Raw genomic sequence first — 11,329 nt, 5'->3', positions numbered from 1 at the left:
TGCTTCTTTGTTTTTTCTAGCTAGCCCTGGCAGATATATTCCTCCCAGTAATACATTAGTCTTATGAATGATTACAGCAGACATACACTAAAAGATAAGACACACGCTATTATGGAAATCCACAGCTGCAAATATTAAAATTGAATAATATAATAATGTTGAAAAAAATGTTTTCGATAAAAATTCTTTTTATTATTATTTAATGTTTAAAAACAAATGCTTGCTCAAATTCAAATGAAAACTCCAGTAACAAATTTCTGTTTACCTAAAAGCATAACAATAATTTAAATGTGAAGTGAATGTCAAATTTGCCTGTGATGTGCAGGTTGAACTTGAAAATTAAATTACGAAAATCCAACGAAAATGGCTTTTTCCAGTGTCATTTTGTCAACGCGGGGATCCCCTCATACGTATTTTGTAAAAAATTCCAAAGTCAAGGATCAAAATAACTGTGCAGGATATCCAATTTGCTCCTTTGGGTTCTGGCCATAATTGCCATGTCTACCTAGCACAAACACATTTTCTTACTGATGGTATATTTATTTTAATCTGTGGTGGTAATCTGATTCAGATTTATGTTGAATGTTGGGATAGAGGACAGACTGGGGGTTAGTATGTGCATACTATTGTTGAGCTTTATTCTCACCTGTCACAATTTAAGTATGCAGATATATTTATCAGTCGAAAGAGTAAAAATTAAAAGAGTTAAAAGTAAAAATACGGAAATCTCTCTCTTTTTTATTTAGTTTTTTACCAGATTGCAAGTATTCATAGCCCTAGATTTCCACACACACTCACACACTTGATTGAAAATAAAGGTATAGTGGTCTAATTTCAGTTTGATTTTCAGTTTAGGTTTGTTTTTTTATCTCATGCTCCCTTGGCTTGTCTGTTTAAATGATTTCACACTTCATTATCAAAGTCAGTTAAAGCCCCCCTACACTCAAAAATATATTTTTCTTTTTGTTGCTACAGTTGAATGTTTGAGCTTCACTGTGCAGAATGCTGTATGTGCAGAGTTTGACTCTAGAAAGATGTTTTCACATTCATTTGCTGAAAGTGGAAAGTTTCTCTGTGCCCATTGAAAATCTGATTTTAATGGGCGGGGCCTACAAGCATGATTTGTGGCCTCATAAATAGTTGTGGAAGTCGATCCTGGTCCAGTATGCAACTTGAAGCCACCAGTGCACATACAATGAGAGTGGACTTTATAGTGCAGTAGGAGACATCTTGTGTGCAGCAGGGAAACCTTAGAAATGAGCAACATTTAAATATTCGTAGATTTTGGAATGAGGTAGAAGGAGTAGATGCATTTTTAAGAATTTAAATGTGGAAATTATACTTCTTTTTTTTAAACAAACAAAAAAACAAATCAGACACACATTGTTCCATGCAGAATAGATACAAGTGTAATACATGTGTGGAGGGGATATTTAATTTTTGTTTTTGTATTATTTTGTGTTCTTTTGTGTTCTTATTTTATGATCTTTTCTTCACAGTCTCACACACACAGGCACATAAACTGTATGCAGACACACATGTTCCCAAAGCTAGCTGCTAGAGGGAGACACCTGCCCCTTTACTATGTGCCAAGAAGCGCTACGTCTGGCTGGCTGGCCAACAGTTGCCAGGCCAGCGGTCCGGTACAGTCCAGTGCGGTTGGCACTGACGCCTGCCCATCTGCCCGAGTTGACACGTTCGCTCCCACACCACTTGTCCAGGAGGACGAAATGTGCTGTGGTGTCCTGGCAAAGTTCCCCGAAATGTCAACCTGGCGTGACAAACCCATGCCGGCCCCTTGGCCCTCACAGGCCCGGTAGTGTGGGGCGCTGCCCTGGATCAGACAGAAAGCCAGAAACATGCCACGGTAACAACAACCGCTGATCGACTACCGGGGCGCTACCATCTTGTCTAGGGTGGATAGAGCTTGTTCGGGCGGGTAGAGGATGACTGTTCTCATTACTGGCCCTCAACCTTACAAAACGTGGCTATTCACTAGTTGATAGAGGGCAGCTGGACAGAAATGAGACATCATGAGCAGGAAATGCATTCAGGGAACACACTTGGACCCTCTGCTAAAGCAATCCTATTCCATTAAAAACTGTTATGAATGAAACAAATTGTAACTTGCCATGTCTTCTTACACGCCAAAAACAATGGACGCAGAAGACAAATAACACGTGCAACATATTTTCTGTTGTTTGAGCAGATGGTCTTGGAGGTGCTGTGAGGGTCTGATGTTGGCTGACTCTGTCCTGCAGCCCCCTCAGGGCAGCAACTGTGAGTGGTCATTAACACAGGGAGCAGGCCATGCCAGGAGAGAGAGGAGTCTAGCTGTAGTTAACAGCCACTATCCAGTTAAATCCTCCTCCTCTGTACTAAATAGGAACAACTACAGCATTCCTACTGGTTGCCAAGGCTGTAAAAGCAACACATCATGTAAAGACCTTTAGGAAAAAAAAAGACATTGTTTTGCAAGCACAAAGGAACAGAATGGGGAAAGGTGTATTTCTACTCCACTGCGCCTCATCGCTCACTTTTGCTGAATCTAAGGTTACGGCCAGGGCTGTCTGGCAGTTATCCATACACAGTGAATCATGGCAGTTGTGTATGTGCGCACATGTGCGTGTGTGCGCACAGTGGAGCTGTGGACAGGTATGACAGGCTGACCTCCACATGTTACCAGAGAGAGTGTGCGGCCCAGTGTTACCTGTCATAACACGGGCTGCCTGGAGCCCCGGAGCACCAGCCTGACCAGGCCACTGGGCAGCCAGAAATAATAGAGACTGGCAAGAGGGCAATGAGGGGTCACACGGAGGGAGAGAGGAGGGGGAGGAGGGGGACAGGGACATATGACAAGAGCACTGGTGGAAGGATGAAGGCAGGAGAGTGAGAGGGAGAAGAAAGAGAGCACAGAGAAATTTACTGTAGTGAAGTAAGGAGAGCGGTGAGGATAATGATGTGGGAGCAAGTGGGTCAATCAAGGAGCAAAGAAAGAAAGATGAAAGAGAAGGAAGGTAAGGAAGGTGGCTGCTGTTCTCCCTGCATAATACCTCCTCCAGCCTCTGAAGAGTGCTAAAAAATTATGAGTAAGGGCAGGGAGGGAAGAAAATCCAACTGGTGCTTTCTGAGCTCTCAGTCTCTGTCTGACACCCTCCAACCAGACAAATAAGTCTAAGACGGACCACTTCGCTTCACTTCCCATTTGTTTTGAAGCCCAGTTTAGCTTTGAGAGTATGATGTCGGAGCCTTCTCGAGGTGCAGCCACTCGCCTGCAGAGATGGAACAGCTGAATTCACTTAGGCAGGCTTGGCCAGCAATTAAAATGCTGGATTAAGAGTGATTGCATTTTGTGTCCTGAGGAGGCGCTGTCTGCCATCTTGAGAGGTCTCATTAACATGGCTGCCGTGGGCTGTGCTGAGCACTGCCACAGGCAGTTAAAAAATAATGGAGACATTATCAGCCTTAATGTCTTGTACCTGGAGTGGAGAAGATTTTATAATCACTATTGTGATGGGCCACAGGCTGCCGGTTGTGCGAAAGGGAAAGGTTGGATGAAGATAACCCTTTTTCTGACCAGACCCCTGTGTGTTTTTTTGATCAGCCACTACACGTGGGGAGTCTGAGCAGCTGGATTTCATTAATTGAGTGCTGGCAGCGTTCTGCTCTGGCGGCAGGGGTGAGTCACACTGGTGGGATTGGTCTCTCTCTCCCTGATATCATCTTCCAACCATAACTACAAATAATTATTCACTCAAATCCATTACCGGGGGTCAATCAAGTTCCCCAATCAGTTCTAAAGTCCAATTACTGGCGCCAAGGCTCTATTCGCGCCTTCCTGCAGATGAAGGCCTGGCCCAAAGGCTGCCCAGTAAATTACACATAGCAAACAGTGGAGTGTGCATGTGTGGGAGAGCAAGCCTCCTCAGGTGGGTAATAAAGCAGAGGTACATACTGGTCTCCCTGGGGCATTCTGACCGTACCATCTAGCCGACTTCACCAGGTTAAATAGAATTAGCCCATGCAATGAGACGCACTTCGAATACCAACCATGTCTCATCACTCTACAGGCTAGAGAGCACGCAGCATGCACAGCGCAGCCTGGTATTAACATCCATCTCAGCAGTTGATATAATAAGACATGTCGCCATAAGGGTCTTCCTATAAAGAGGCTGCACAGTGACCCATCAGAGCAGCATAATGAGTGGGGTGTTACATCTACAAGCATGCACACACACTCAGGGCTTCGCTGCAGCTCTCCAACCCCATTAGCGTGTGGCTTCTTGTATATCGTTTTGCAGCCGTCTTGAAAGTGAGCCCTGAGCCTGGAGGAAATGCTTCTCACACACTCATCTGTCACTACAGAGAGTCAGCAGTGCAGCCAGCCGAGTCGGAGCGGCCGGGTGGGCAACAAGGCAGGCAGCGTGAGTGGGTGCGTGAGGGTGCGTGCGTGTGACAGGATGGATGGCTTAGATGTATGTACAAGATGTGTAGGAGGTGAGCAGGACGGGTGTTCGTGACGGGTGAGTGTGGTGGTATGTGCTTGTGTGCGAGGAGCAGAGCAAACAAAAGCAGGGACGGGTTGAGGCTTCGTGGATCAGCAGCCCATGACCGCTTGTCACACTACACACACAGCTCCCACATCGGCCTGGTAGGAGGGCCAGTCTGACATTTCCCTCAGTGTCAGGCTTCCCTCTCGCTCTGATCTGACCAGAGAACAACCCAACTATAACGCTGACACAACCAACAAGAAGAAAAACATAGATGTCTGTGCTACGGAATGCTTGCTTTATTTACTGACATTTGTAGCAGCCCCATTGTTCAGCTCATTTCATACTTTGAGGTTTTGAAGGGGAAAAGCTGAGTTTTTGGAAGGCAATTACAACAGTATGAGAGCACCGTTTTGTTTTGTCCTGAGCCAGGAAAGCATTCTGACTTCAGACTGCTGACACAAAGAAAGGCTGTCAATGTAAGCCCCTCCATTAAACATGAAAAAACCTCATCAAAGAGCCAGTCTCTGTCCTCTGCTTACATTCAAGAGATCCAGCGAAATGCTAAACACATGTGGATGGTTCCCTGTGTTTAGGCTAAAATGGCCGAACACGATCCGGCAGCATTTGAGTTAATCTTCCTTAGTGAAACCGCATGGTGTTGTTTACACTGGAGACAAATGTGTGTACATATATGCATGTATGTGTGTGTGTGTGTGTGTGTGTGTGGAGCGTGTCCAGAGCTGCAGAACTCACTGTTCCCTTTTGCAAAGCCAGAGCAGTTACAGTGTGTATGTGTTTGTGTCAGCATGATGGAGGAGAAGGGTGTTACTCAGACCTAATGAATCCATCTGCATTCAAGGGGCATTCTTCCTCTTGTACGCAGGCAGGAGCAAACGAGCAGCGACCTGGGAGCGCGTCCAGTGGTTGGGGGGCTCAGGCTCGGTATTTCCAAAAGCAGACCAGCAAGGACAAGCGTGGATTAGTATTGAATTCACCTAATCCCCGCCCCCCCTCTGAAATATAGGCTATTTTCAAAAAGAGGGTTGAGGTTGAAAAGGCATACAGTCACACACTCAACCCTCCTGCTCTGTACTGTACTTTAACATTGCTACTTTCTGCTTTTCAGTGAGGATTGAGAATGGCCAAGGAAGGCTTTGGCACTGAGGGCAAGGACTACAGTACAGCCTGTGCTCCAGGAGAGTGGCAGCTGCTGATGTCCTCACCTCTGAGTGACCTGGCACCCTAGGCAACCTCAATGAAGAATGGATGGAGGGCAGGAGGCGGGGGCGTTATGAAGGGGAGGGTGGTTGGCACTGAGGGCCCAGTCATTAGGATAATGAATCCAGAGCTGAGTGGAATTTGGGAGACCTCTAGTGGCTTGAGAAAGCAGAAACTCACACCCACAGGGGGTTGATACACGTATTATGAACACTATTGAACACTATACATGCTTTATGGTTTCAAATCTTTACTGACTGCGGTTACCTGGAGAAAGTTATTCACACCTTCATTTCTTCCCATTAAAACTTTTATAATCTGCATATAATTTAACAAAAAGCACTAAATGTTAGTAGTTTGCTCAAAACACAGCTTTTTTTAACTAGAACTAAGAAAGGAAAACAAATGACCCCAAAGTTACCTAATTTTGAAGCCTCCTTTGGTTTCCAGTTACTTTTAGAATAAAGTTGAAGATTGCATTAATGTCTTATGACACAAATGGATTAACTCCATATTTGCAGCATTTTACTGAAAGTACACAGAGTTCAGCCCTAAAATGTCAGATTTTCCAAGAGCTCCTAAGCTGCTGGATAAGGAAATCTTTGTGAGACTGATACATCACTGACATATTAAGCCCAAAAGTTATATTATTTTTACTAAACTTAATTGATCTGAATTTGTGTCATACAATACAACATCAAAATATTGAATCATAAAATTACCAGAGTTAAAACAACATTTCTGACGGTTTCCTTTAAAACTGATTATGTGCTTCAGAAAAGGTAGTATTGTGTACTTTATATTGTATTTCATGTTTAACTCTGAACTAAAGTTTGTGTTCACACTGAATCAATGTGTAGATGTAGTGTGCAATCATTTGAATACAGCTCAGCCTACAGCCTAAAACTGTGGTGAACAGGAAATGCCCGATCTAGAGCCAGTGTTTGGTTTGTCCATTCTGGGCTACAACATGGTGGAGACCACGTGAAGTAACGAAAACACAACAACTCTTATTTATACACTAATGAAAACATACCAGTGAATATTATATTCCTTTTGTGCCAACAGATCCTTCATATTACACACTGGACCTTAAAGCAGGATATTGGGATATATGGGAAATACTCCTTCTGTAGATTATACAGTGTTACTGATACCAGAGTCTATTGCTTCACCCTGAATAAAGCAACTTGTTTGTTTAAATTAATAAAGTAGCTGCAGCAGAGTTATGAGTGTGTGACTTCTCTTTGCCTTTAGTTCTCTGGTGGTGTCCAGGAGTACAGTGCATTCTGAAGGTAATTCTGAAAATATTAAAGTGTGTTTTGCCTGAATTAGAAGCAACTGTGCAGCTGACTCGTTCAGGGGATACCTAGCACTGACATTTCTGGCTCCAGACGCAGAAATAAATTTCATTACATCTTTGACAAATCTCAGGACTAATATTCGTAGAGGTAACATTAATCACTCCCCACTTTTTCATATCGTGAGCAAACACCGGGAGAGAGGAAAGCCAGGCCAACTGTACAGACAGATTTAATGCTATTCACTCAGGTCTAGTGCGTAAAATTTAAGAGGATCTATTGGCAGAAAAACCTTCACACAGGTCTGTTAAGATTCACATCATTCGTTTAATAAAATATTCAAGTCAGAAACAAAAAGTGTCCAGTTGCTTTTCCAATAAAAATGTGTTTGTTATTAGAACAATGTCCATGGCAGATTAACAAGAGACACGAGAGATCATAACCCATCCCATTTCTCTAAGTCTGATCCTTTCACTTTCCTTTGTGGGTTACACATAGTGTCTATTATTGGTCACTGTAGGAGGAGGGTGGGCAAGAGTCTCAGTAAAATACATCACCACAAATAATATTTCCACCACAGTATTTGTCATGTCAACATTTATGGCATGTCACCACTTAGTGAACCTGTATTTATAAAAGCGATGAGTATTGTGCAAACGACTGTCCAAATGTAACAACATGGCCTTTACAGTCCTCCGTATATTTAAACTGTTCCTGAGGGTCTGTAGTGTCCATGTCCAGTATCTGCTTTAGAAAAAAAAGCAGGCCTTTGGCAGCGTAACATTTCATATCTCACAGCACAGTTAAACACAATTGAAATGTTTGTCCACTGTCCCAAATATGGATGGGTCTTGGAGCAGTAGGCGGGCAGTGTCGACTGTCTGCACTCTCAGCTCTCTCCTGATTTGGATTAAAGCATGCAGACACTGTGTGTTTCTGTGGAGAGGTGACTTATATCTTAGATGTTTTAAATTTTAAATTAAGTATAAAAACAGAAGGGCTGTTTCTTTTTGTGCAAACCAAAGAATCAAGGTCACATATTTTCACACTGTCCTGGCTTTTCTTGGCACTGAGTGGCCCTGATCAGCCATGAGGCATCCATCCGGCATCCATCCTTCTCTAAAATTGCAGTCCCACTGATTATTATGATGATGATGACAAGAAGGCTTTGAGAAGCAGGTCAGCGGCCAGGCCTGGGGAGATGGCTCCTTTGGTGACCCTCTTCTCTAGGTGGGGTAGGGTATCTCTGACACTGGGGTGATTCTGGAAGTGATGGAGGACGTTCTCCTGGATCAAACTCCACATCCAAACCTTCTGCTGGGCCCTCCGCCGGCCCTGAAATTCACCGCTGGCCAACATGGAGTCCCGGTACAACTCCATCTTGGCCCAGACCTCTGGGATGCCCTCACTGGTGTATGAGGAGGCGCGTACCACCTGAGGAGGAAGTTGGAGGGGGAGGGGGGTGCAGGAGGCATGTGTGAATTTAAAGCGTCTTTTTCCAACAAGCAGGAGGAGATATCTGGGTTATACGACTGTTCAGCATAAAAATGTCACAGCAAACTGCCTTCTGTACTTTGTTATAAAAGTGTCAAAAGATATACATGGACTTATGTCTTATATTTTTCTGTATGAAACAGCACGTCTGCTTTAAGCCACTTTGTCAAAACTTGTGGACAGTGCCTCCAGGAAAGTTTAGGCAGTTGCCAGAGGCGACTTTATTGTCCCACAGATGGAGAAAAATTGTACAATCAGCCTTTTCCGTGAGAGCAGCAAACCTCAGGAACAATCCCTATGAAATCCACTGTATACAGCATTTTTTTAAATCAAACTAAAAATATGGTTAAAATTGTCATTGTAATGACAAATAACTACAACATCCCCAGTTTAATTACAACTGAGGATCCTTGCTCTCCCTCCAGTTGCTTCTCGTCTGCCTCTGTACTTTAAGCTGTCCAACAAAGGCAAAATGCCAAAATAACTTTTAAAGACAAAAAAAAAGGTTAAAATCTACTCAGCTATGTAGTAAATATTATTGATAGATATATATTAAGTTGATTAATTGTTGATTAATGTGCATTGTGTATAAACAAGTAAAGTCCGGACATGTCTTAGTTTCAGTAACATAAGGAAGTAAAACAAATTCCAAAAAAAAGAAATACAGTTGTTTCTACATTGCAAAACAAAACAGTGTGGGTTTCTTTTGACAAAGACATCATTTAAAGGTGCATTGAGCTTTGCTTTTAATAACCAAAGAGCATTTTGCATATAGTTAGTTGCATTTGAGTCTGGGGAGTTTCTGCTTTTTTCCAAATTATATGTTGTTGTTTTTTTTTATGTTTAAGAATTTTTTTGTGATGCACCTCCATCCTGGAAGGAGCTGTCAAACAATGCGAGTCACCTTGTTCACACAAGCAACCTGGAGATAAATGGCACTTATGTGTTTAGTACAAGTGACTGCACGTCTCTTGTCAGAGCTTACTACAGATACAAGAGCGCATGATGAAACTCAGGGTAACACTCAAATTCAAAGCAGACACAGAAGTGAAAGGGCCTCAGATTCAGGAATTAAAACAAAGTCGGGGCATTCATTCAGATATGCATTTAGGACCTATGAAACAGCTTGTATAACAGTTAACCTTCTGTTTCTTCTTCATTACACACTTGTGAATAAAAATAAAAAAGGGGGTTTGGAGGAGGAGTGTTGATGTCAAATAAAACCCACAAATAGTCGACAATCTCAAGAGTGCTGAAGTGTAATGAAATTACATGTATCATTTGGAGATAATTTGACATCAGTTGGCAATCTGCAAAGTTTAATGTGACAAGTCTGATAAATATTGGGCCCTCTGATCAACAGCCAATTATGAATCTTCTAAATACATAATTGAGTTAATCATATTAGAACGATTTGATTTGAGTCTGATGCAAAAACAGGAAATCAAACTTTGTGTGACAAATCGTACTGCATTCATGCCAATTATCCTAGGGCTAGTTAAAAGATATATTAAAAAACACAGTGCCTTACCTACCCCTACTTGTGTGAAGCCATGCAAATAGGTTTTGTTTCGGTTTCAGATTTCTGCCACCACCCCAGAACAATGGAGCCCACAGCATTGACAAATTAGATTTAAAACAATGCCCCCGATTCTCTGGATAACCCACAAATCTCACTGTGAAGAGTTCACAGTGGACTTACTTGACCATATAAAAAGGCTGCTCCAGCAATTTAGTACAGCACTTTTATAACATTGAAAGACTTGCAAGAGACAGATCAAGCCCCATCGCATTCTACGCTTATCCAACTAATAATCCCATAATCCAACGTAGGAACATTTTTGTAAGATCCTCCCTGTCTTCTGAACACCTTTCAAACATCTTTCTAACTCCATGCAGGGTCTCCCAGCTCAAACTGAGATTAGAAATAAGACCAAAGATGAAAGAAATTGATTAACTGAATAAAGATTTTAGGACATATTGTTACAGAATAAGAATAAATTGGGGGTAGGAGCCATCAATAAATAAAATGCCTTTGAGAATAAAAAGGTCCTGAGATGATGAAGTTGACTAATTTTCTCAGACTTGACAAAGTTCCTTCAGTGCCACGGAAGAAATTATTCAACCGTTTTCACAAGATAAGCTACAATCAAAGTGGCATTTTTGTTATTCATTTTGTATGTTTTATTGGTGAGTGAGGTAGACAACAGAAGCAAAACTGATGGAAACAAGAGACGGCGAGAGACTTGCTCATAGGTTATGCTACAGTAAGCCACACAGACAGACACAAAAGAGGGCAAGACAGCAAAGGTAAAGATACGTATGGAGAGGAGACTACGAAGAGCAGCCTATCAAGCTTTTATGTTGAGTGTGCAGGCTTCTAATCAGCAAAATGCATGACACAGCAGCAGAGTATTCAGAGCAGCAGGAGTTGGGAGTGTGGGGTGGGGATAAAGAGGGGAGGGAGGTGGGGGTGTTTCCTGGCAGCTTGCCCAGTGGGCAGATGCTGCATTGGGCTGTGAAAACAAAGGGACAAGGCCAGGAACGCAGGCGGGTGAGCTGGGACATGCAGGGAGGAGTGAGACACTGCAGTACTGAAAGCATGACGCTATGACATCATTACCACCACTACCATCACCACCATCATCATCACCATCATCATGCTCCCTCCTCCCCCCTCTCTCCTTCCCTCTTCCTGGGTCAGCTGACCTCTCAGTGGGATGCCTTGTTGGATCCACAGAGCAGTACTGCTTCTGCTGCGACTGCCCAGTGGGTCAAATGTTGAACACGTGTCAATTATACTTTTTTTTTATTTTTTTTTTT

General features: G+C 42.8%; 1 protein-coding gene across 1 annotated transcript in view; it reads right to left on the bottom strand.

The window, feature by feature from the left end:
* Positions 1 to 7,319: 7,319 nt before the first annotated feature.
* mmaa (metabolism of cobalamin associated A) overlaps positions 7,320 to 11,329 on the bottom strand; it is a gene marked incomplete in the record, with an annotated part of 8,046 nt that continues 4,036 nt past the window's right edge. The window contains 1 exon segment of the mRNA XM_035659397.1: positions 7,320 to 8,446. Coding sequence (XP_035515290.1) covers positions 8,156 to 8,446 — 291 coding nt within the window.

Source organism: Morone saxatilis, unplaced genomic scaffold, assembly GCF_004916995.1.
Source record: "Morone saxatilis isolate NCDOM2014 unplaced genomic scaffold, NCSU_SB_2.0 Contig17, whole genome shotgun sequence".
NCBI lineage: Eukaryota > Metazoa > Chordata > Actinopteri > Moronidae > Morone > Morone saxatilis.
This window is presented reverse-complemented; position numbering and strand designations above follow the sequence as displayed.